The sequence below is a fragment of the Alosa alosa genome, chromosome 9 (genome assembly GCF_017589495.1).
Source record: "Alosa alosa isolate M-15738 ecotype Scorff River chromosome 9, AALO_Geno_1.1, whole genome shotgun sequence".
In the NCBI taxonomy this organism is placed as follows: domain Eukaryota; kingdom Metazoa; phylum Chordata; class Actinopteri; order Clupeiformes; family Clupeidae; genus Alosa; species Alosa alosa.
Window position 1 is genome coordinate 27,238,874 of NC_063197.1, and position 25,349 is coordinate 27,264,222.

A 25,349-nucleotide genomic window follows, 5' to 3' on the forward strand; every position below is an offset into this window, starting at 1 on the left:
CATTGCTTTTCTTCTTCCTTCTCAATTTTGAATAAATGAATCACATATGTAAAACGATTTACCGTGTATTAATTGTCTTGTGTGTCAAAATCGCTTTCACCAATACAGAAATGCTTGCCATTCATTCGCCTAAACACATCCTCCCTCTCTTCTGTCCAGAGCCCTGCCAGCCTGACTATGTAACCGCAGAGATAATGTCATGTGACAATGACACAGTGGCTCTGACATGGATGGCTGCCAGAGGGGCATTAACCTATAGTGTCACTGCAAATGGGGACCTGGGATATGTCAACACTTTCTTGACCAATGACACTGAACTATATGCGGATCTCACCTGCGGACAGACCTTCATCTTCACCGTGGTGGCTCATGACGAGAGATGTGACAGCCCACCGAGTTACTCTTCTCCTGTCAAAAATCGTACGTGCTGGACATCATTTTCTTTCATTACTCTACACAAGGCACTGCTATGTGTGTGTGTGTGTGTGTGTGTGTGTCAGTGTTGTAATGTATCAGAGTACAAATACTTCATTACTGTACTTAAGTAGAAATTTCACGTATCTGTACTTTACTTCGCTATTTAAATTTGTCAACTTTCACTTTCACTCCACTACATTTCCTAGATAAAATGTATACTTTTACTCCGTTATATTTCCACTAAGCATCTTCGTTACTCGTTACTAAAACATAAAATTAGAAGAGATGTGTGCGACTGCAATAAGGGAGGTTTGGCGAATCACTACTCCTAGATTGTTTGTTGCGCTTGTTTGTTGCTAAAGGAGGAGGACGCACAACTGAAACCGCCATGGAAGCACGAGCACCTACTGGAGGACCTAGTTAGATAGATAGATAGATAGATACTTTATTGATCCCCAAGGGGAAATTCAGGGGGTCTCAGTAGCATACAGACATCACACACAACATGCACTTACAGCAGAAATGGTAAATATAAGTATAAGTATAAACATATAACCAAACTCCACTGTACAATAGAGACAGTAGGAGATAAGACAAACTAACAAAACTAAATACTAAAAATACTATATAAATTAAATGTAAAAAATCCAGTGTGCTTGAGGGTGATCAAGCATGAGACGCTTGTACAGTAGTGACAGGGCCTGTAGTTCTGTGTGCATGGTGAGGTGCTCAAGAGAGTGAGTGTCATGGTGAAGGTGCAAAAGTAGTCCAACAGTAGTCCTTTAGTTATGTGTGCATGATACAGTGCAACAGTGCAAGAGTAAGGTCTAGAGACCAGCATAAATAATATGGACAAATAGGAGAGTAAAGTATAATGTAGACAAGGGAATATAAAAAACTATAAAAAAAACTATGTCAGTGCAAGAACAGGTTGAGGTAATAGGGTTACAGCCATTCAGTATTGTAGCAGAAGCCATTGATCATGTGTGCTAATATAGCATGATAAACAGTGTAGCAGGAAAACAGTAGTAAAAACATTAGGCTGTGGACATTAGTAAAACAGTAGTAAAGCAGTAGTGGGCAGTCAGTACTCAAACATGGAGAGGGTGGAGAGGCAGACAGACTAAGCAGAGAAGTCTATCTCTCCTCTTCCCTTTAGTGAAGCATTAAACAGTTCCTTAAACAGCATTAAAATGACTTCCTCAGCCTTTCAGTTATGCATGGCAGTGAGCGAAGTCTCCAGCTGATCAAGCTTTTTTGCTTTTTTAATAGTGCTGTAGAGTGGATGGCATTCATTGTCCAAGATGTTGATCAGTTTGTCCAAGATGTTGATCAGGGTCCTTTTGTCAGATATTGTGATGCACTCCAGTTCAGCTCCCACTACAGAGCCAGCCTTCCTTACCAGCCTGTCAAGTCGCCCAGCATCCTTCTTCTTTGTGCTTCCTCCCCAGCATACCACTGCATAGAAGAGGACGCTGGCCACAACAGACTGGTAGAACATCCTGAGGAGCTTGCTGCACACATTGAAGGGCCGCAGCCTCCTCAGGAAGTACAGCCCTTTCTTGTGCGTCAGTGTTGGCTGACCAGTCCAGTTTATTGTCCAGGTGGAGACCCAGATACTTGTAGGTGCTTACCACCTCCACATTGACCCCATCAATGGAGACTGGTAGCAGAGCGGGCTTAGACCTGTGAAAATCCACCACCATCTCCTTGGTCTTTGAAGTGTTGAGTTGAAGGTGATTGAGTTTGCACCATTGCACAAAGTGCTCCTCCAGGCTCCTGTACTTCTCCTCTTGCTCGTCCCTGATACACAATTGCAGTATCGTCAGAAAACTTCTGCATGTGGCATGACTCGGTGTTGTAGCAGAAGTCAGATGTGTACAGGGTGAACAGGACTGGAGAGAGCACAGTTCCCCTGTGGCGCCGGTGCTGCTGATCACAGTGTCAGAGAGACAGTTCTTCAGTCTGACGAACTGTGGTCGCTCGGTCAGGTAGTCTGTACTCCAGGTTACCAGGTGAGCGTCCACACCCATCTGCAAGAGCTTGTCTCCCAGTCTGAGGGGTTGGATGGTGTTAAAAGCACTTGAGAAATCAAAGAACATGATTCTCACAGCACTTTTCCCCTTGTCTAGGTGAGAATGTGTCCTGTGTAGAAGATAAGTGATGGCATTGTCCACACCCACTTTCTCCTGGTATGCAAACTGTAACGGCGACCACCCCGACGATAGTGGTGAACTCGGTGAACAGGGTAGTGGTGAAGATAACAACATACACCCGTGGCCGTATTTGCAAGGAATGTTTCTGTACATTGGCAGCTTTCTGTGTAGCTGAACACTCCGCTACCTGCCTCAGCGGCCTGTGAAAGGCTATTTAGCATCGCAGGACTTGTCTTTAGTCCAAGAAGAGTTAGACTGAATCAGAATTCCCGGTGGGCCGCTTCACTTTTGGGCCGGTCGAGGAAAAAAATATTGACATTTGTCACGTTAGCCTATCTTTTCTTAAAGTAGGACACGTTCCGCATTCTGTGCATGACACCAATGTGTAACTTCTTAGTTGAAGTGAATTATTATATAACCTTTACACATTTGTTGAACCATGGTACTAATAAAAACTACAGGATAGTAAGAGCTGAAATGTTGCTTCATCTAGTACTTTATACAACACTGGTGTGTGTGTGTGAGTGTGTGTGAGTGTGTGTGCGTGTGTGTGTGCGTGTGTGTAATGGTGTGCTCTGTCCCTCAGCGCCATGTGTGCCACGACACATCGAGACATATGTCGAGTGTGAGGATAGCCTGGGCTCGGTCAGTTGGACAGAGAGCGACGGGTCGGACTTTTACACCGCCATCGCCGTGGGCCTGGATGGCCACACACACACGTGCCACAGCAACGGCAGCACCTGCAGCTGGGACGACTTGCACTGTGGAGAAAGTTATGTGGTCCAGGTCGTTGCCAATGACGAGACATGCACTAGCCAGCCAAGCGACAGCACCACCATCCATATGGGTGAGAAAAAAAACAATAAAACTATACCCATCATTACAGATGTACTGCAATATTATAGTGGCCTGTGGCATTGGCTGACCCTGACCTCCGTTGTGCAGCTCCATGTATCCCCCAGGGCCTGATGGCACAGCTGGACTGCAGTTTGAGGGTGGGCTCCCTCACCTGGGATCCCAGTGAAACAGCAGAGACCTATGTGGTGAACGCAGAGGCAGCTGATGGCCACACGGTGGCACTGTCCACCAACAACACCAGGGCTTCCATCTCAGAGTTCCACTGCGGGCAGGAGTATTACCTCACAGTCAGCGCAGTCGGCCCCAACTGCACCAGCCGACCCAGCATGCCAGCACAGCTGCAAACGGGTACACACACACGCACTCATCAACACACACACACACACACACACACACACACACACACACACACACACACACACACACACACACACACACACACACACACACACACACACACAGGTGGGCAGTTGTGGCCTACTGGTTAGCACTTCGGACCTGTAACTGGAGGGTTGCCGGTTTGAACCCCGACCAGTAGGCACGGCTGGTTCATGTAGAAACACGCAGATAACCTTACCTCAAAGACATATTCTCATCTCTCTCATCTAAGTTGGCTTGCTAAGGTGGCACTCATGCATCTCCCCAAATTATGAAATATCTAAATGTGTGTTTGTGTTTGTTTTGTGTGTGTGTGTGTGTGTGTGTGTGTGTGTGTGTGAGTTGTGTGTATGTGTGTGTGTGTGTGTGTGTGTGTTTGTGTGAGTTGTGTGTATGTGTGTGTGTGCGTGTGTGCGTGTGTGTGTGTGTGTGTGTGCACGGTTGTACATATGTCCCTCAGAACCCTGCCCTCCGACCATGGTCACCAGCTTCATGGACTGTGTGTCCAACATCGCCGTGGTTTCGTGGGCAGAGGGTGTGGGTGCAGAGTACTACACGGCCGTGATGGAGGGGCCTGACGGCATCGCCGGGAGCTGCCTGTCGTCCAGCACCAGCTGTGGCCTGTCCAAGCTGCTCTGCGGAGAGTCCTACACTGTCACCGTCACCGCCGCCAACCGCCAGTGCAACTCCATGCCCAGCGCAGTCCGCCACCTCAATGCTGGTGGGCATACACACACACATACACACACGCACGCACACATGTGTGTGTGTGTGTACATGAAGTATGAGTTGTGGTGTGGTAATGTAGTAGTCCAAATAGAACACCTGAAGGCTGTGAGCTTCATCCCACCATTGTGGCCCTGAGCAAGGCTCCCTTACCGGAATGTTGGAAAATGAACGTTCTAAAGAATATCTGGGTTCATTGAATTCAACTTAGAGTTTTAGAACCTTGAATAAAGTGCCAAAGTCTGACGTAGCGTTTCCATGACGGCAAAATTACTGGATCTAAACAAACTTTCGAAGTGGCATAAATAGCATTGGAGGTAGACATGTGGCATCATTTATAGAAAATAAAAATAAATATATCCATTTAAACGTGTTTAACCTGCTAGGCAGCAGCTTAGCCACATAACACGGATTCCCTGGCAGGTGTAATAAAAAGAAACAAAACTCCAACGGATATTTCACGTCTTCTCAAAGACTGGTGGCTGTTAAGAGCGTCGTTTTTTGCCAAAAAAATAAAGCCAAAACACGTCCGTGAATTTAAGGATTTTAACCGCATGCTGTGAAGTTACATGTAAGTCGCTTTTACGGAGGAAACCCATGCTAAAATAAAACTCTGTAGTCACGAATTTGATCGTGTTGGTATGAATATATGTTGTAGTATGTGATTCCTACAGTGTAAAAAAAATATACTAACGTCTTAGAAACGTAAAATTATTGAAATAGATTCGCCTATTTCACGCCGCCATTTTGAATATCGATAAGCCGTATACTCACTTCCGGTTAACGATGTCTTATGAAGAAATTAACGTTATCAGAGCTATCTACAAGTTTACAAGGAATTTGCGGCATCTGCCAGATCTATCACAGGTGGCAGATATTGTGGAACATCACACGAAAACTAAGCGATCCAAACTGGATCGGGGATATAAATTGTTCCATGAACAATTAAATATGAAGGTAAAGTCAGTCAGCTAGCTAGATGGCTAATACCAGATAGCTAGATGGATAATACTAGATAAGACACAACCGCTTGTAAATGCACTTCAATAAAGCAGTGTAACAAAATTATCCTGTAGCCTTCTTCTACTAAACCATCAGAATTGGATTGTAGATATAGATTGTTCCATGATCAGTTTATGTTTTGTGAAGGTAATGTTGACGTCAGCTAGCTAGAAGCTTATTAAGAAAGCCACCACTATGGTGATTTCTAATGGTAGATTGATTTGTTTGTTTATTTGTTTGTTTGGCTGTGAACATAAGATTCTGTTTCGCAGTTACGTCATGGCTTCGATACTCTATTGTTGCGAAACAGAATCTTATGTTAGAATGTTCAAAAACTCACAGTTGCTCCAGGGGGACTGTCTGTGTAGTTAGTTCACTTGAAGTCACTCTGGATTAGCCTAGAAATCTAGACGCACCCTAGCGGCGGCAAATTAATTTGCTCAGCCTGTACGTCTAGTATCAAACCATAGGGATTTCTATTGGCTAACACCGTGGAAGTTATTCAATCACAGCGTTCTATTTTGTTAGAGAGTCTTAAGGCAGGCTTAACAGGATAACGACAGTCCTGCGACGGTGAACAACAAGGAAGGTGGCTATGGCTTAACGAAGAGCGGTTGTTTGAATCGGCGTTGGCGCCAACTTTGGAGAAGTTGGACTTGTGCTTTTCTTTGAAAGTTGAGCAACACAATGCACTTAAGTCATTCCTTTCAAGAAGGATGTATTTGCCGTTTGCCGACCAGATATGGATATGGTCGAAGGCTGGCCTGTTGCATGCCTAGGCAGTTTGAAAGACAATTCTCTGCCCCCCTTGGATTAAGCGAGGTGAATGGTTCGATGCCAGACTATACATTTCAATGATATAGGATGGCCCGCCAGGCTAACTCTGGATAAGAATAATGTAACAATCCCACATGTTTAACATGATGTAGAAGCCTGTTTTGTAAAGAAGTATTTACAGAGAAATATTGTGTAAATGCATGCATGCATGGTCCCACTGATTGTTAATAAACTGCTTCCTCCTGTCTCAGTTCCCTGTGTGCCTCTAAACGTGTCTGTGGAGATGGACTGTGGGAATGGCGATGCAATGGTCTCCTGGAGCTCCACCCAGGGCGCTGTGCTGTACCGTGCCTTTGCCCAAAGCATCCGCGGAGAGGCCTCCATCTGTGAGAGCTCCGAGCCCCATTGTGCCCTGGAGAACCTCACCTGCGGCGTCCCCTACCTAGTACAGGTGGTGTCCGTCGGGGACAACTGCACCAGCCTGCCCAGTCAGGCCGCTGAGTTTCAGACAGGTAAGGAGCAATGCTTACGGGGAACCGGGATTCCTGTCTCCCTGAGACTCATAAGTTCAACATTTACTTTGTATTATGCAGTTAAGAAGGGCCTTAGTTTAATGCAGTGGGCACCAAAACTAATTAAGTGGCAAATGAAAAACAGGATGGATAGGAAGGTTCTGGTTTGTTCTGACCTTGTCTGACAAAAAATACGATATTGCAACTGAATAAGTTATAGTTTTAATTATATCTCTTTTATACTGATGTTTGTTTGTTTGTGTGTGTGTGTGTGTGTGTGTGTGTGTGTGTGTATTTGTGTGTGTCTTCCAGTGCCCTGTGCCCCTGAGATCACAGCGACGATTCTTGACTGCTTCACACACTCAGCGCTGCTGGAATGGGCCTACGCTGAGGGGGCACAGGCCTACTCAGCCCTGGCACAGTCTGCCAATGGGCACAACAGTAGCTGCAGCACCAACTACACCAACTGTGAGCTGGCTGGGCTGGCTTGCGGTCAGGTCTACTCATTCACCGTGGTGGCATCTGATGGCCAGTGCAGCGGTAGAGCCAGTCTCAGCGTGGACACACCATCAGGTAATAATAATAATAATAATAATAATAATAAGCATTATTTGTATAGCACCTTTCGTACACAGAATGCAGCTCAAAGTGCTTTACATTTGGAGCATGTAACACAATAATAGAGTCAGTCAGTCATTATCAATCACTCTTCTTCATTGCTGTGGCCGTTTATGATCCAATAAGTACAAAAAAGAAGAACGACCACATCCAGATTCAAACAGGTGCTGGACCAGAATACTTCAGAAATCAAAAAATGACGTTAGTCCGCACACTGAGAACTCCGTTTTAAAAGATTTTAATCACCACATGTGACGTTTCGGGCTGAATACCCTTCTTCAGACATGAAAACAGCAAAAAGACAAGGCACATATATACATACACCAATCGAAGTCACCTGACAGAACACCTGTTACAGGTTATTATCTTAAAGTGCAAAGTGTCCATTAAAGTGCAAAGTATCCATTAAAGTGCAAGTGCAGACAAAGTCACATGATAATACTGTGTACTATACATAGTGCCACAGGCAATCTTAAAGTGGTGATCAAATACAGGCACAGTTAAGCAAAATTAAGCAAAAGAGCCACAGCTTATATCACAGTAACATGACCTAGCTTAAGAAGTCACAGTAACATGGCCTATCTTAACAGAGTAATGATGAAATACAAGCCCAGAAGAGCAAGAAACAAGCAAACAGGTCACAGCTTATACACCACAGTAATGTGACCTAGCTTAGGAAATCACAGTAACATGGCCTAGCTTGAGAGAGCAATGATCTGATACCTCCGTCTTTAGTAGTTGCGTATTGATTTCACCCCCCCTGGTGGGTGATTTGACTACTTCGATCCCCCAGTAGCGAAGTGTGGACAGATTGTGGGAGTTGAGGGTGAAATGAACTGCTACAGGGCTTTTGGAGTCATGATTTCTTATGTTGGATCTGTGTTCAGATATTCTGATTTTCAATGGCTGAGTGGTCTTGCCAATATAGGCAAGACCACACGGACATTTGAGCATGTAGATGACATCCCGTGTAGTACAAGTGATAATGTCTTTAATAGCAAAAGACTTCCCTGTATGAGGATGGCTGAAACAGTTCATTTTCTGTGTGAAATTACATTGTGTACATCGGCCACATCTATAATTCCCGGGGGGCGCTGCTTGTAAGAAGTTGGTTGGAGTTACTGGTGGAAGATGGGCCCTCACCAGAGAATTACGCAAGTTGGGTGGTCTTTTGAAAACTACCCGCGGGGCAGAAGTGAAAACTTTAATCCTGGATCAGATTCAATTATATGCCAGTACCTATTGATGATGGATTGAATCTCTTTTCCAATGGGGGAATATTGCACAATACAGTTTACTTGAGATCTTGTTTTTTGTATTCTGGTGCGTTGAAGACATTCTGCTTGAGAAACAGAATCAAAACGACTACGTGCGTCTTCGATCCAGTCTAATTTGTATTGTCTCTGTGCAAACCGCTTCTCCAACTCCGCAGCTTGTGTCAAATAGTCCTCATCAGTGCTACAGATGCGGCGAATACGACTAAATTGAGATATCGGAAGGGCCCTCTTAAGAGCAGTCGGGTGGAAAGACTGTCCGTGTAGAATCGAGTTTCTGTCTGTACTCTTCCTATACAAGTTAGAGCCAAGTGTGGTACCATCTCTGTATATTAAAATATCCAAGAAATTCATTTTTTGTGTGCTGATTTTTTGTGTGCTGATTTGTGTGTTGATTCAACACAGCATTGACACTGGTGATGCAACCCCTATCCCTCAATGTGCACATCGCTTGCCCCATTCTCGACAGCTGGCTGCAGAGCAGTGTCTGGAGGAAATGAAGGCTGCTGGAGTCATCGAGCCCTCTGACAGCCCCTGGGCTTCTCCGGTTGTATTGGTCCCAAAAAAAGATGGCAGCTGGCGGTTTTTTATCAACTTTCGGCAGCTCAACGAGGTGACTGTTAAGGACTCATATCCACTACCCCGGATTGACGAGTCCCTAGATCAGGTGGGTGGGTCGAAGTGGTTCTCGTCGTTGGACCTCCGGTCTGGTTACTGGCAGGTGCCCCTCGCTGCTGATGCCAGACCAAAGACAGCGTTCACTACGGGGACAGGGTTGTGGCAGTTTAACACCATGCCATTTGGGCTTTGTAATGCTCCCGCAACATTCGAGCGACTGATGGAGCGTGTGCTGCAGGGAATTCCCAAAGAAAGGTGTCTTTGACAATCTGAAGCTGGCTCTTTGTAGTGCACCAATCCTTGTGGCGCCAGACCCGAAGCTCCCTTTCATCCTGGACACGGACGCCAGCAATGTAGGCTTCGGGGCCGTCCTATCCCAGGTGACAGCAGATGGGGAGAGGGTCATTGAGTATTACAGTCGGTCCTTCAACAGAGCTGAACGCAACTACTGTGTGACCCGGAGAGAACTGTTAGCTGCTGTCGAAGCTGTTCGTCATTTCAAGCATTACCTGTGTGGCCTTCCTTTCGTGGTCCGGACTGACCATGCCTCCCTGCGTTGGCTCCTCTCTTTCCGTGAGCCAGAGGGTCAGGTCGCCCGTTGGATAGAACAGCTACAGGAGTTTCAGTTTGAGATTCAGCACCGGAAGGGAGAAAACCACCAGAATGCTGATGGGCTGTCCAGGAGGAGCTGTTCAGCTACATGTCCACAGTGCAGTCGTCTACCTGGCAGTGCTGAGGGCACGTTGCCTGACATGTTCGAGGACGAACTGCTAGCCATTTAGTGCCGAGCCATACTACCGGCCTCCAACATGTCCTGGGCCACCGAACAACGTAAAGATCCAGAGCTCCAGGTTGTGATCAGCTGGGTGGAGGCTGGACAGCGCCCATCCTGGGAAGATGTAGCTGCTCATGGACTCACAGTGAGGGGCCTGTGGTCCATGCGGGATGGGTTGGCCCTACATGACTGGGTGCTGAAGAGACGCTGGGTGGAGCCTGCAACAGGTTTACCTAAATGGCAGACTGTTGTCCCGAAGTTTAGCTGCGGATTGGTCCTCACAGCTATGCATGGGCAACCTGGAGTGGGTCACTTTGGGGTGAAAAAGACACTGAAGCGTGTGCGGCAACAGTTCTATTGGAGCACGTGCAGGAGGGATGTAGAGTCCTACTGCCGCCGGTGTGACGCATGCACTGCCCGTAAGGGACCCGAGGACCGTTCCCATGCTCCACTTCAGCAGAGGAGGGTAGGCTATCCCATGCTCCACTTCAGCAGAGGAGGGTAGGCTATCCCATGCTCCACTTCAGCAGAGGAGGGTAGGCTATCCGATGGACCGTATAGCTGTGGATGTGATGGGGCCCTTACCATTGACACCCCCGGGAAACCGTTACATCATTGTGGCTGTGAATTATTTCACCAAGTGGCCAGAGGCGTACGCTGTGTCCAATCAAGACGCGTGTAATACAGCTGAGGTGCTCCTTGGAGGCATGTTTGCTCGGTTCGGAGTGCCTGCAGAACTCCATACGGATCAAGGGCGGAACTTTGAGTCCCGCACCTTTGCAGATTTTTGTCAGCGGATGGGCATTCGGAAGACTCGAACCACTGCTCTCCACCCTCAAAGTGACGGCCTTGTCGAGAGGTACAACCGCACCCTTGCTGAACAGCTAGCCTTGTGTGTGCAGCAGGATCAGAGAGATTGGGACCTGCAGATTCCTCTGGTCCTCATGGCAAGCCGCACTGCAGTCCAAGAGTCCACAAGTTGTACTCCAGCGCTATTGATGCTTGGTAGAGAGCTGCGGACCCCACCCTCACTCCTCATGGGCCTACCCCCTGATGCTCCAGATGTCCCTGCAGGGCTTGAGTATGCACACCAACTGCAGGACCGACAGAGAGAGTTGGGGAGGTGACATATCGCATCCGTAAAAGACCTGGAGCGTGGTGTGTGGTCCTCCACCATGATAGGCTGGCTCCGTACTGAGGGGAGGTGTGTGCGCACGAGAGTGTCTGTTTCTACCTGAACTACTCATCGGCACTACACCAGCTACCTAGCTAAACTACTGTACATCGCTGCAGGGCTATTTTTGGCTTGTGGCTAGACGGAGGTATACATGTGAACAATGCATTTAAAAAGTAAATTCACAAAAACTAACTCACAAATGATATACATAAACTGAATACAAACAATATAAAGTGAAGCAATCTTATGGATGACAATATTTAATAGAAATATTTATAAGATTGCTTATGAGGCTGCAATCAGTCAATCTACCTCTCCCCATAAAGATATTAGACATGAAAGAGGAAGGGGGGAGACAGAGGGGTCAAGACCAAGGGGGAGAGGAGGGGCTACTAGAGACCCTCAATACCAGTGTGTAATAAATTGAATAGATTTAAACTGTAACTAGATAACCTTGATCTATTGTGCAATAATGTGATTCATACATACAGTAAGTATAAGGTCTAACCTGTTACACTTACATACATGTAGTGAAATCTAATTTCCATCCATCCACTCTGACCACACAGTTCTGGCCTTTTTTACTCATTTCCACTGTCTCTCTCCCTCTGTCTATCTTTCTTCCTTTCTCTCTCTCAGTCCCCTGCCCACCTATGGCTGTCGTCTCATCACTGGATTGCGATAGTAACATGGCCTTAGTTGAGTGGGGGGCCAGTGGTGGGGCGGAGTCATACATGGTAAAGGCCATTGGTTGGGAGGGTCATGTGACAGGATGTAACACGACGGATCTGGAGTGTGTTGTGCCCGACCTCATGTGTGGCTATACGTACAACATCAGCGTGGTCGCCGTTGGCAACGAGTGCAATGTGTCAGAGAGCGACATCTCATTACTCCAATCAGGTCTGTTTGTGTGTGTATTGCATATATTTATAATACAGTCATGTTTATGTATATGCATTTATAATACAGTCATGTTTATGTATATGTATATATGAATATGCATATTTTGTATATGTTCTCATGTTCTGTGTGTGTATTTGTGCATTTGTGTTTATGTGTGCATGTATAATATGCTTGTGCATGTGTGTGTGTGTGTGTGCGTGTGTGTGCATGCATGCGTGCATGCATGTGCATGTGCCTGTGTGTGTGCCTGTGTGTGTGCGTGTGTGTGTGTGTGTACGTATGTGTGTGTGATGTTTCTGCCTTGTCCTCCTAGTGCCCTGTGTTCCGGAGCGTCTGGAGGGGAATGTGGACTGTGAGTCCGGGGCAGTGTCAGTGTCATGGGAGCCCAGTAACGGAGCCACCTCTTACACGGCCATGGCCGAGGGCGCCGCCGGCTACGCCTCTGTGTGCAACAGCAGCACCACGACGTGTGTGTTCAGCGATCTGCTGTGTGGACTCACCTACAGCATCAGTGTGTTGGCAACTGACAGCACCTGCTCCAGTCCATACAGCTCCAGCATACAAATGGATACAGGTGAGAAATATGTTCATGTACATATTCACACACACACACACACACACACACACACACACACACACAAACACACACACACACACAAACACACACACAACACACATGGGCATATTCACACACACACACACAACACACATGGGCATATTCACACACACACAACACACATGTACATATTCAAAAACTGAGATGTTCAGACAGAAACAGACAGACAGACACACACACACACACACACACACACCTGCAAACACACACATTAATATTCATATCTTAGTGGGAACCTCCCATTGACTTCCATTATACAGGAACTGAAGAATGCAAAACCGGTGCCTGGGCCAGGCTCTACAATTGAAACTCTCCTAAATGCGCAGTTTGTTATGTTATTATGGGCTAGGTTTGCCCAGGTTGTTTTTGTTGCCGTTTTTGGAGCCTGTGCTGTCCACAGAGATCGCGTTTTTTTTTTTACAGTGTATTCAGGACACCGACAGCTAGCGGTTGGTTAGGTGATGTTTGCAGTAAGTGACATAAAATGTTTTAGCCTAAAAAACGCAGTGACATCGCTTAGAGCACCTTTAAACATGATCAACTATCCTACATCACTTGGGTACATCACCGCTATCAGAGTGAAGCCCCCACCCAGTCCGCAGTACTCATGGTCTCCCTCTGTGCTGTTCTCCCTCAGTGCCATGCCAGCCTCAGAACGTCAGTGCCCATGTGGAGTGCTTCAGTGGGGGAGGCATAGTGTCATGGCAACAGGGCGAGGACCTGTCCTCGTACAGGGTGCAAGCGGCAGGCCCCGACGGCCATCGCACCCAGTGTCATAGCAACGACACCAGCTGCCGCTTACCCAGCCTCTTGCACTGCGGTCAGCGCTACAACCTGACTGTGAGTGCACAGGACAGCCAGTGCAGCAGCCCTGACACATACCTCACGCTGCAGTCAGGTAAGAACTACAGTAACCACAATGCCTCTCACTCTGAGCCACATCATCATTGGACACACACCCTTCTTATGGCCTAGAGTAGAGTAGCACTGTGTGATATACACATGTAAATCATCAAACTTCAAATGCATGCTTATGAAAGACCTAAACATGAAAGAGCTAAACGTCATGGCTTTCAGTGATCTTGTTTGCTTGTCAAAAGTTCCCATAGTTCTCATCTCATAGTTCCTTTCTCTCTCTCCTCCCCTTAGTTCCTTGCGAGCCCACTAACTTGCAGGCGTCGTTGCTGTGTGAGTCAAACACTGCTGCAGTGACGTGGGAGCGTGCCAGCGGTGCAATGGGCTACCAGGCAGAGGGCATTGCCACAGATGGGCACCAGGTCAGCTGCAACGCCAGCCTGACCCACTGCGACCTCCAGGACCTGCACTGTGGTCAGACGTACATAGTGTCAGTGTTTGCCCAGGACAGAGAGTGCAACAGCCAGGAGAGAGTTGATACACAAGTGAAGACAGGTGAGTGATAAATACACACACACACACACACACACACACACACACACACACAATATACACATAAATATTAAGGGTGTCACGATTTCGATTTTATTTCGAAATCGAACGAAATTACATCTCAATCTCGAACTTCGAACTTAAAAGTAGAATCGACGATGCAGCCACACCCCCAATGTCACGTCCAGCATGTATGCCAAGACGCACAAACACACATGCACGTGCTGAACTGCAGCGTCAACACTCCTCTAATTTTAGGCTGCAGCCAGTTAAAATATAGGCCTACACATCAACCTACCGAAATCAAAGCCCCTCTTGCTACTTTGAAATCACCGGTGTGGAAGTATTCGTTCATTCAGTCCAAAGTTACTTTAAGGCTTAAAATGCACATTTATAAGTACATATTCCATGAACACTAACCTTGGGTCTCTTCGGAGTGTGCTGAAACAATCAAATTAACATTCTGTGTTGTTTCATTTTACTATGTTCACGTCTCTGTTTTAGCCTAAAGTTAGTTCTGTTTACATTACAACCTCGCGGTTGGAACGGTTTCAAAGCGGTTTCAAAATAAAAGCCCCCCGAAAAAGAAAAGACCAAAAAGAGTAAATAGCATATAAGGAATGCATTAATAGTAATATTTTAAAAAGATCGAAAATCAAATCGAATCGTGACTTTAAAATCGAAAATTACATCGAATCGAGGATTTGGAGAATCGTGACACCCCTAATAAATATACACACATACAGGCATAAAACACACAAAAATATAGACACACACACACACACACACACAATCATGCATTTGCATTACTATACCATTTACATGCAAACCAGGGACGGACTGGGATTTACTGGGACGGACTATTTCTTCCAAATAGACCCACTAGTATTCACACGCACACACTGTCTATCATGATACAGTCTCACAATAATATTATGCCAGTGAAAGTATCACATTCAAAATAGTCAGTCAGGTTTAACAAAAATTATCATTATTTATTAATGATTATTATTTTGCCTCGTGCCTTCATTCATATGTAACCCAAACCAACAGGGATGTCATATACCATTATGGTAAATGAGGATCTACCAATTGTACATTACATACATACAAGACCTACGACTTGGTCAAGTTGATGAACAGTATCAAGAGGTGTATGGACCTAGGGTTAGAACTATTCCTTGCAAATAAGTGGTAGTTGTGGTAGCAAACGTCTAGACAAGTAGACAATGCAACTCAATGCAACTTCTTCGTCATTTAATGAGCCAACAACCTGTCTGTTTTTGCGCAAGGACAAAAAAACTGTAGCGCCATTACCACCAAACATGCAAATGTGTAGCAAAGTCCTTTTAGGCAAGTCCTTCCACTCGGCGGCCATATTGCAACGCTTTTTGGGCACTCATCGGGCATCCATTTTGGCAGAAATGCGCGTGCGCAAGGCTTCACGACACCAATCATGCTCCAGCGGCGAGATCACAACATATGATTGGCAGGATGTCTTCACAACACACCACATGATTGTCTCAATGTATTCACATGTCGACGTTTTGCCATGGAAGGGGTGTGATATGCGTAGACAACTGCCATATTGGCGTTACAAACTAACCCCATGCATTTCTATAAAGGAGTTTTTGAGTGCTGTGTCTCCTCATTAGAAAGTCTCTGTGTGTAGTCTGTGAGAGGCAGGGACTTTATAACCAATTTCTGTTGGTGCACTGCATTCAAACGGATGATGTGTGCTTGACGTCTATGGCGCACATGAGCGCACCCAGGCCTGGACCCTCAAAATCACCAGGTCGGTGCATCGGGGGTGCATTTACCTTTCTAATGTTTCACATTATGCGTAGACTATCACAGCAAAGGCATGTCAAATGTGTGTGTTTTTTTCAAACCGTACGCAGTCACACACACACAGCCAACACAAAACTAAATTAAGAATGCACTTGCAACAGAGACGTTGGTACTGATTTTTATTTATTTTTTTAATTCAGGTTAATAAAAAAATGACAGAGGTTTAGACCTCGGTGACCCCATAGCTAGCTACGGGCCTGCTTACCTGCGTATGCATGGATCTCATTGTCTTAATCTAAAAATCAAAAGTAGGCTACATCGAAGGAAGCAAAGATGAAAGGTTGGCATGAAGAAGGCTTGTGTGGCACGAGGTAGTGAGACATTTGCCGAATGTTGCTAGATTTTTGAATGACAATGATAATTGATAGCGTAGACATAGGCTACTGATAGGCATAAGTGAAACATGTTTATTTGGAGAGCTAGACAGTGGCTAGGCTACTTGGCTAATGAAGTATATTGAGCCAGGCCGTTGGACTTTTCTAGAATGTCCAGATAGCCAGTCCGCCCCTGATACAAACGGAACTCTGATCTCTCTCTCTATTCTCTTGCCCAGCCCCTTGTCCTCCACAGAACGTATCTGTCCATTTGCAGTGTGAGGAGGGTTCCATATTGGTCACCTGGGAAGCCAATCCCGATGCGGAGTCCTTCCACGTTACTGCGACACCCAACAGTGGGCCGTCCCTGTCCTGTGACTCCATGGACACCAGCTGCTCCATCAGCGGCCTGCCCTGTGGACACAACTACGCTGTTACTGTGACAGCCATGAGAGACGGCTGCACGAGCGAAGACAGTGAGACGGTCCAGGTGTCCACAGGTATGTCTGTGTGAGCACAGGTGTACAGTGTGTGTGCTACACTGTCAATTTTATCTGTGTCTGGTCAATATTCTGACCCTAGTGGCTATTAGGACGTATCAGGTAGAGAAAACCAATGTGCATTATGTTTATAATATTTGTGTGTGTGTGTCTGTGTGTGTGTGTGTGTCTGTGTGTGTGTGTAGCTCCATGTATACCTCAGTCTTTCCATGGCAGTCTCGACTGTGTCAGCAACTCAGTCTGGGTGGGCTGGGACAGTGCCTTGGGGGCGGAGTCTTACACAGCATTGGCTGTGCGAGAGGGCGGAGCCAACTCCTCCTGCACCAGTGATGATGACACCTGTGGTGTTCCCGATCTGGACTGCGGGGCTCTGTACACGTTTAGCGTCACCGCCACCAACGAATACTGCAGCAGCGCAGCCAGCACAACCTTCCAGATAGAGACAGGTAGGTCTACAATGACACACTTACTGTAGCAGCGCATGCCCTCAAAAGCACACACACAAACACACATATACAGTACATGCAAACAGACGTAGCCTACACATGAATGCACACACACTCACACACAGGTAATAACTACACTGTTGACTTTGGTATAGATAAATCAAGTCTCAAACAATGTGTATTATGAAACACAGTATCTAAGGTAGCTAAGGCAGAGAGAGGACAGAAACAAATACTCTAGGTGTACCAGTGCACACACACACACACACACACACACACACACGTTCATTTAGTCAAGTCAACACCTCCCTCCTCTTTGTGTGCAGCCCCATGCGCCCTGAGAGAAATCTCCACGAAGACGGAATGTCACAGCAGCGTGATCGATGTACGCTGGGAGATGACCGAGGGCATGGCGTTCTACCTGGCCACGGCTGAGGGCCACGACAAGAGCCTGCTGATGTGCAACAGCACGTCCACTTCCTGCCAGCTGCACGGAGCCCGCTGTGGCGTGGAATACACCGTCATCATCTCCACCTCATCAGACAAATGCTCCAGCCTAAGGAGTCCACCCAGGAAGATCCACACAGGTTTGCCCCCCACCACCACCACCCACACACACACACACACACACACACACACACACAATCCATATACAGACACAAATGGTTTGAAGCTCTAGTGAAAGGATTTTGTTTTGTCCAGTATCTAGCCCTTCATATGACCTTTGACCTTTGTGTTTGCAGCCCCATGTTCACCAACTGGCCTGTCCGCCCAGGAGGCGTGTGAGCAGGATGGGGTGGTGGTGTCCTGGACCCCCTCCCGCGTGGCACACTCCTATTCGCTAACGGCCGTAGGTGGAGACGGCGACGTGCGCACTTGCACTTCCAGTGTGAGCAACTGCACCCTGTCTGACTTGCACTGCGGACAGTCCTACATCGCCACTGTCACCGCTAGTGGCGCCAACTGCACCAGCCCTCCCAGCGCACCACTCACCTTCCAGTCAGGTACAACAAAACCAAAGTTTAGGTTTGTGTCTGTGTCTGTGTGTGTGTGTGTGTGTGTGTGTGTGTGTACTTGGGTGTATGTTATTTGAGGCACTTGGTGTTTTAAGCCCCCAACGTCGTCTTCCAGGCAGCGCTGCATGGAAGGCACTAGGGTTAGGCAAGGGTTAGGGTTAACGTTAGGGTTAGGTGCCATGAAGTCGATGGTCGCTGCGCTGCCTTGAAGTCGACGTTGGGGCCTAAAAACGAGCGTTATTTTGAACTGTTGTGCTATGCACGAAATGAGTTTCTCAGTTTTATTTTCTATATCATAGTGAACTTTCAAATGTGTGTGTGTGTGTCCTCAGTGCCTTGTGAGCCAGAGAATGTAACCGTGGACGTGCAGTGTGAGACCAGCTCCGCTGTTCTGTCCTGGAACGCCAGTGAGGGAGCGGTGGCCTACGTGGGCTGTGCAGAGACGGACGATGGGGACATGCTGTACTGCCACACCATGGGCACCTCCTGCTCCATCCAGGGCTTAGACTGTGGCTCCTTCTACAACTTCAGTGTCCAGGCGTCAGATGGCGTGTGCAACAGCTCCTTCAGCCCTCCAGAAAAACAGGGAGCAGGTAAGCAAAGCAAAAATCACGAGAGCGGTTTCTGCCATGGGACCAGACAGAGATCCACTTTAGCAGAAGGTGTATAATATTTTCATCTGGTGGGGGTAGCTGTAGCCCAGTAGTAGCATTGGTGTCTTATACCACTAGGGAGCGCATCATTTCCTGAACCCATCCCCCATCTCCCATTCACTTCCTATCTTCCTTGTCTTCCCTGTCTTGTCTATTTAAGACTAAAAAGCCCCAACATAAAACCTTTCATCTGCCTATTGAGCCTCAACTCACACACCTCTGGCACGCTTGTCCCTTTTATCCCTCTCCTTGCTGCAGTGCCCTGCCCCCCTGCCAACATCCAGGTGAGGGTGCGTCGTCTGGGCGTGATGGAGCTGGTCCTGGTGTCCTGGAGTGCAGTGGAATGTCCCGAAGTGGAGTATCTGGTGCTGCTCAGCGGCCTTATCCAGGACGACCCACTGGCAGCCATAGAGGTCTCCTCCTACTGGACGGATCACACCTTCTTTGAGTTCCCCCTTCCCTGCGGAACGAGCTACAACATCCAAGTTCTCACCCGGAATGCTGCCGGAACGAGTGATCCTTCAGAAGCCATCACTGGAACTACAGGTATCAGAACAGGCATCATAAACTTGAGTGACCCTTATAAACCGTTATAATGGTGATGATAGATAGATAGATAGATAGATACTTTATTGATCCTCAAGGGGAAATTCAAGGTTGATGATGCATGCAGTGTGCTCAAGAAGTCATCCTTTGGATGGTTTATTTGGACCAGGTCCTAGACCTGGACTTAATTTCACAATTTCTCTGGTTGTCTAACCCCCACCCCCACTCCATCCTCCTCCCTCTCTCTCAGCTCCATGTGCTCCCGAGGGTTTCCAAGCCCGTGGTGATGACTCGTCTGCCACGCTGAGCTGGGACGCGGCCGTGTTTGCCGAAGACTACACAGTCACCGGGGTGAGCGATGGCGAGCGTGTGGAGGTGTGCGCCACGACCGCCCTCACCTGTGACGTGACCGGAGTGGTGCTCACCACCCTGGAGCTCACCGCCAGGAATGCAGTGGGAGGAAGTCTCCCCACCGGACTCACTGGTGAGCCAGTGACCGCTCGCAGTCTTGCTACGGACACCCATCAGTAAGGCGGGGATCACATCAGCCAGCGGCAAACGTAACACAACGCTCAGACCATAATAAGTTTTATCTCGTTCCTAAGCAACGCAAACGGTTTGTCAATTGAATACGCTCGCGTTGCGCTTTGAAAGTTGAACCAAGTTCAACGCTCAGCTTGTTCAGCGCTAGCGTTACGCCAGCGTTGCCACCGTTCCACTGCTGAACCATAGAGAAGAAAAGGAAACCTACTGCTTGCCGCTGGCTAATGTGATCCCCGCCTAAGGCTTTGCTCAGTCAGTACCGCTTAGTGAGGGCACTCAAATCAATGTTAAAGAGCCAAGCAGTTCTGCTCAGTTTAGTGTAGTGCAGTGAATTGTCAATTAAAGTCAAAGCTGTTAAGATTGACCTCTGCTTAAACCTAGGTAGGCGTCCAACAAGTTCTATTGAAGTGAGTCGGTAGATCAGGCCAATCATTTAATTGTAATGGCTTCATGTTGGCTTCAGTAGTATGACGTAGCTAAATGAGTGAATGAATGGGTTGAAACAGAAAATTTCTGTTTCTGAAAATTCTGTTCTGACTAAAGTTTACAAGACATCAACATCCCTCAATGAAACATTGACATTAATCAGTAGCAGTTAACCAAGGAACTTGCGTGTTCTACAGAATCTGCCCAGGGTCGGCGTAGAAGAGATCTGAGAGAATCGCAGATGATGGCCGGCCTGCTGGAGATTGGTGAGTCATGTTCAGTTTTCATATGTAAAAGAGCAGCAGGAGTGAAGCAAGCCTTCACTATGTCTGCAGAGTACTCCTGGATAGTTCTCCATAGTACTCCTGGATATTTATTTTACTGGATATTCAAGTCCTTAAAAATTGTAGTAAAATGTTTTCTATTACTATTTACGATAAACTTAGATTTCTGTTTCATCCAATTAGATGAAAAAAAAAAAATATACACATAGTTAACATTGTTGTATTAAGGTTTTGCACCTATGTCATAATGTCATGTGACCGTTTGTTTACAACTAGAGTGGTAGGCAAGAATGCAGGCAAGGCACTGCAGAGAGTGGTAGGCAAGTCTACAACAGTCGGGCTGCATAGGCTACACATAGTTACAAATAGCTTCAAAATTGAAATTTTAATATCAAATATTGACCGGGATGCCGACCACTTGTGTAGGCCCTAACAGTTGGTTTTACAATAAGAAGCAAAAAGGCGACGAACGACCGTTTAGCCTACCTATCCTCGTGGTTGTGGAGGATGATTGTTAGCAGCTGTGAAGTCTTATTCTCAAGATAGCCTTATGGTGTAGCCTACTGTCTACGAAGACGTAGGCTAAAATACTACTATCTACAGTCATCCAAAAATGAATTGCCAGAGATAGGCTATGAAGGGAAAAAGTGCAGCATTTTAAACATGGCAAGATTATTTTTACCGGAACAGTTTGTTCTAATTTGTCTCGTGAAATTCGTGCTTGTGGACATCAATCACCTATCTTCTGTCCTTCTATTTCAAGTTATCATGAGTGTCATTTGATTATATAATCACAACAAATGCTAATAAATGAAAACAGAATAGGCTTATGTGCTATAGGCTAACGTTATAGGTCATGCTAACTCCCGTATGTCAAAATAAACTGATTTGATCCTAATTGTTTAGTGATCACACACAACTTAACACAGCAACCTCAAACACCACTGTTGAACCTAGGCTACTGCTTCAGTCATGTAAGAAATAAGCAGTTTATGAATTATCTTTACCCGTTTAATCAAGTCCACATGACCAAAATAACAACATATTTAAAGGTTGAGCTAGCATAACAGCCTAATATAGGCGATGCTGCAATGGATAACTAATAAAAAGTTTCATACAATTAATGAACTTTATCACTCACATTCTGAGTTTTTTCTGGGTGGTTATATATCCATGCAGATCGTCTTGAATAAGCCATCGCTGTTATATGATATAATATGTTACAGGATTCGCCATTAATGTTACATGATGCTGACTGACTCTGGCTATAACAGTAGGCTACCGTTTTAACGTCTGCTGAGTCTACTGCCTACCAATAACGTCTGCTGAGTCTACTGCCTACCAAGACCTGTCGCTGTTCAGTTGAAGTTAAATGATCAAATATTGTTTGATTTTGTGTCAGCTTTCAGAAGGAAGACATGTTCCTTTCTGGTCAAATTTCACAGCTTCTAAGAAAGGCTATTGTCTTCGTGTAAACCCGAGTTTTGAACAGAGAAAAAGTTAGGCTACCATTAGGCTACATGCAGGTTCTCCCATAACGTTATCGATACAGATCAATGCACCAAATCAGGGCGATTTTAGCGAAACAACGTTCCTGTGACAGGCTATCAAATATTGAACAATGGGATAACGTTTCATCATCACCTTTATTGATGCCTGAAATGTTGACATTGCTGAAATACAGAGATGTAGCCTACTGAGAGGCAGCTGCAGACAACGATGTTCAATGGGTTCAACTTGTCCCTTGCCTACCAGCTGGATGTAAACAAAGCTATAGAACCTAGAATACGTCACATGAAAAACGTTAATAGACCCTTTCAAAAGAGTTCCATTATCAGCATCATAGTTGGCCCCACAAGGCTTCCGTTTTAACATTCCATATGTTATCATATGTTATAATGCAGAGGAAGTAGATTGGGAACCAAATAGAACGTTCAAGCATTGTTTTTGTTTTTATTGTTAAAATAAAAGGGTCTATAGTGCATACAGTACATACTATGTGCTATCAGTGATAGTCTTTAATCATGTATTTCTGTATCTGTGCCCTTCATATAGATGTGTTGACCACACCTAAGCTGCAGGTTACTTCAGTCACAGGTGTGACACTAGACCTGGAGTGGTCTCCTGTGAGAGGGGCGTCATACTACACTCTTATTGTGAAGGAGGACACGTCCTCACGACCCCCCCGTAAGGTGCTTACCATCTATGACGAGGTTGCCACGGTGACAGACCTCAAGCCCGCCACCCGCTACTGCGTTGTCCTTTCAGCCAAAAACTCCATCGCCCAGAGTGCCTACTCCCAGCCGCTGTGCATCACCACTGGTGTGCCCATGTGAGTGGCAGCTGATGGAGGACTGTGAAGGCGAGTGTGTGCCATTTACAGCAAGACGAAGAACAGGATCAGTTTCTTATTTTCCTTTTTCCTTCATAAAAGCGGATTTTATGATAAGATAGATAGGTCAAATCAACATAGAAATTATTCTGCATTTTCTAGATCACTGTATAAAGGAAAGAGAGAGAAAGGGGGAAGATTGCATTTTCAGAAGGCTGCACATATCCAGGAAAAAAAATATATTAAACCATCCGGTTTTCCTTCAGATGCATGGAATTTCTCCACTTTTGCTACCAGATCCAATAGGGCTATCCATCAGAAAAATAGTAGAGATAATAAAAAAAAAAAAAAAAAAAAAAAAAAAAAAAATGATAATGAATCAAATAGCGTATTGATGCAATATATATTTTACTACATGAATGTGAAGAAAAAGTTTTTATCGAGTATTTGATACACTCTAGGTGTGATTTGCCCAAACCCGTCAGTTGATTGTCAGTTGAACTCTTTTCAAAATGAGTTACTTATATGTTTGAAATATCAATTTTTTCAATTATTCAAAGTCAATTATGTTTGATCGCTAGTTCTTTTGGTGAATATAATTTATAAGTTTTTTTTTATAAGTACATATATTTTTTTGATCCTGTGAGGGAAATTTGGTCTATGCATTTAACCCAATCCATGAATTAGTGCTGTCATGTCAAACACACAGTGAGGGGAAGCGCACACTAATGTGGACTACAGTGAGCTGTCTTCAAACTGGCAACAGGGTTTGTATAAGTATAAGGAAGCAGTGAGGGATTAGGTGCCTTGCTCAAGGGCACTTCAGCCACTAATTCCTACTGGTCGGGGGGTTCAAACCGGCAACCCTCTGGTCACAAACCTGAAGCCCTAACCAGTAGGCCACGACTGCCCCAATGTGCACCACTGGAATATTGCCAGATATTGCCATGCAAAACATGCTGCAGGCTCATATCTGACTGTCATTGTACTACTTTGTTATTTTTACTGAGAATTGTAATGAGAGGGCCATGACACAGAGTTCTTTCATAGGATCCTGTCTGGGAAAAAACTTGCTACTGTACAATCCATCACAGCTCAAGCTTGCATTTCCTCAACAGTTCCAGTTCCTTGTTTGTACATCATACAGTGCCAATAAAAAGTATTGTGAAAGTGAAAGCAGATTTCTGCAAAGTGATGTTAAGGAATTAAATATATATATATATATATATATATATATATATATGTGAAATAAGTGACTGAAGTCAGCATTTAGTAGAGGCACGTTTGGCCGTGATTAAAGAATGGAGTCTGCGTGGATCGGTTCAATTCGGCATGCGCATTTGGATCCTGCAATTGTACTCCATTTTTCTTTGCAAAACTGCTCAAGCTCTGCCAAGTTGAACAGGGATCAGATGTGAACAGCCCTTTTCAAGTCCAGCCACAGATTTGCTATAGGATTGAGGTCTCTGCTTTGACTTAGCCACTCTAGAACATTTACCTTGTTGCCTTTAAACCATCTCTGTGTGGTTTTCGCTGTATGCTTCGGCTCATTGTCTTGCTGGAAAGTAAATCTTCTCCGAAGTTGCAGTACTCTTACAGACTACATCATACATCACATTTTCATGCCGGGAATAAATGGTGTCGAATCAGCTTATTGCCCAAATTCCGTTTATGTCAATATTCCGTTTAACCTGTTTACAAGCAAGTAGAATGTCACGTTTTGAGCATATTCTTGTTTACATAGCAATCAACATTATTCCGAATAAGTCAGCGACGCAGCCTACAAATAGGCTCCCAACATCATGACGTACATCTTTGACTGAACAGGTGAAGGTGCAAGACATAAGTTTGTCTCCTTGTCTTCCCAAAAGTGTGCGCGTTGTTTCGCCATGATTAGGAAAGTGCATGAGAGACAATTGGTTCATTGTTCTCCTAATTCTTTGCAGATTGAGCATGTGCAGGCCTACAACTCTGTTCCTTATGGGAGCATATTCCGTTTAAGGTGTTTTCATGACCCAATATTCAATATTCTACCCAACAGCATATGCTAGGGTGTGCAAACGGTTTATTAGGAAACCGAATATGGCCTTTTTCGGTTTATTTCAATCACAATAAGGTGTTTACAAGACACACACATATTCGGCGGTTTATTCCCAATAAACTGATTCGAAACCGTTTATTGGCTGCATGAAAATGTGATGATACTGTCCTCCAGGATTTCCAT

General features: G+C 45.7%; 1 protein-coding gene across 1 annotated transcript in view; it reads left to right on the top strand.

Moving 5' to 3' along the window:
* Positions 1 to 23,472, top strand: part of LOC125300770 — a 58,315-nt gene extending 34,843 nt beyond the window's left edge. The window contains exons 40-58 of the mRNA XM_048252901.1: positions 160 to 420; positions 3,160 to 3,420; positions 3,519 to 3,779; positions 4,270 to 4,530; positions 6,566 to 6,826; positions 7,139 to 7,399; positions 11,928 to 12,188; positions 12,505 to 12,765; positions 13,445 to 13,705; positions 13,957 to 14,217; positions 16,619 to 16,879; positions 17,065 to 17,325; positions 17,652 to 17,912; positions 18,069 to 18,329; positions 18,674 to 18,934; positions 19,253 to 19,540; positions 19,791 to 20,024; positions 20,707 to 20,775; positions 22,849 to 23,472. Coding sequence (XP_048108858.1) covers positions 160 to 420; positions 3,160 to 3,420; positions 3,519 to 3,779; positions 4,270 to 4,530; positions 6,566 to 6,826; positions 7,139 to 7,399; positions 11,928 to 12,188; positions 12,505 to 12,765; positions 13,445 to 13,705; positions 13,957 to 14,217; positions 16,619 to 16,879; positions 17,065 to 17,325; positions 17,652 to 17,912; positions 18,069 to 18,329; positions 18,674 to 18,934; positions 19,253 to 19,540; positions 19,791 to 20,024; positions 20,707 to 20,775; positions 22,849 to 23,129 — 4,787 coding nt within the window. The 3' untranslated portion in view covers positions 23,130 to 23,472. The remainder of the gene's footprint in view (positions 1 to 159; positions 421 to 3,159; positions 3,421 to 3,518; positions 3,780 to 4,269; positions 4,531 to 6,565; positions 6,827 to 7,138; positions 7,400 to 11,927; positions 12,189 to 12,504; positions 12,766 to 13,444; positions 13,706 to 13,956; positions 14,218 to 16,618; positions 16,880 to 17,064; positions 17,326 to 17,651; positions 17,913 to 18,068; positions 18,330 to 18,673; positions 18,935 to 19,252; positions 19,541 to 19,790; positions 20,025 to 20,706; positions 20,776 to 22,848) is intronic.
* Positions 23,473 to 25,349: the final 1,877 nt, after the last annotated feature.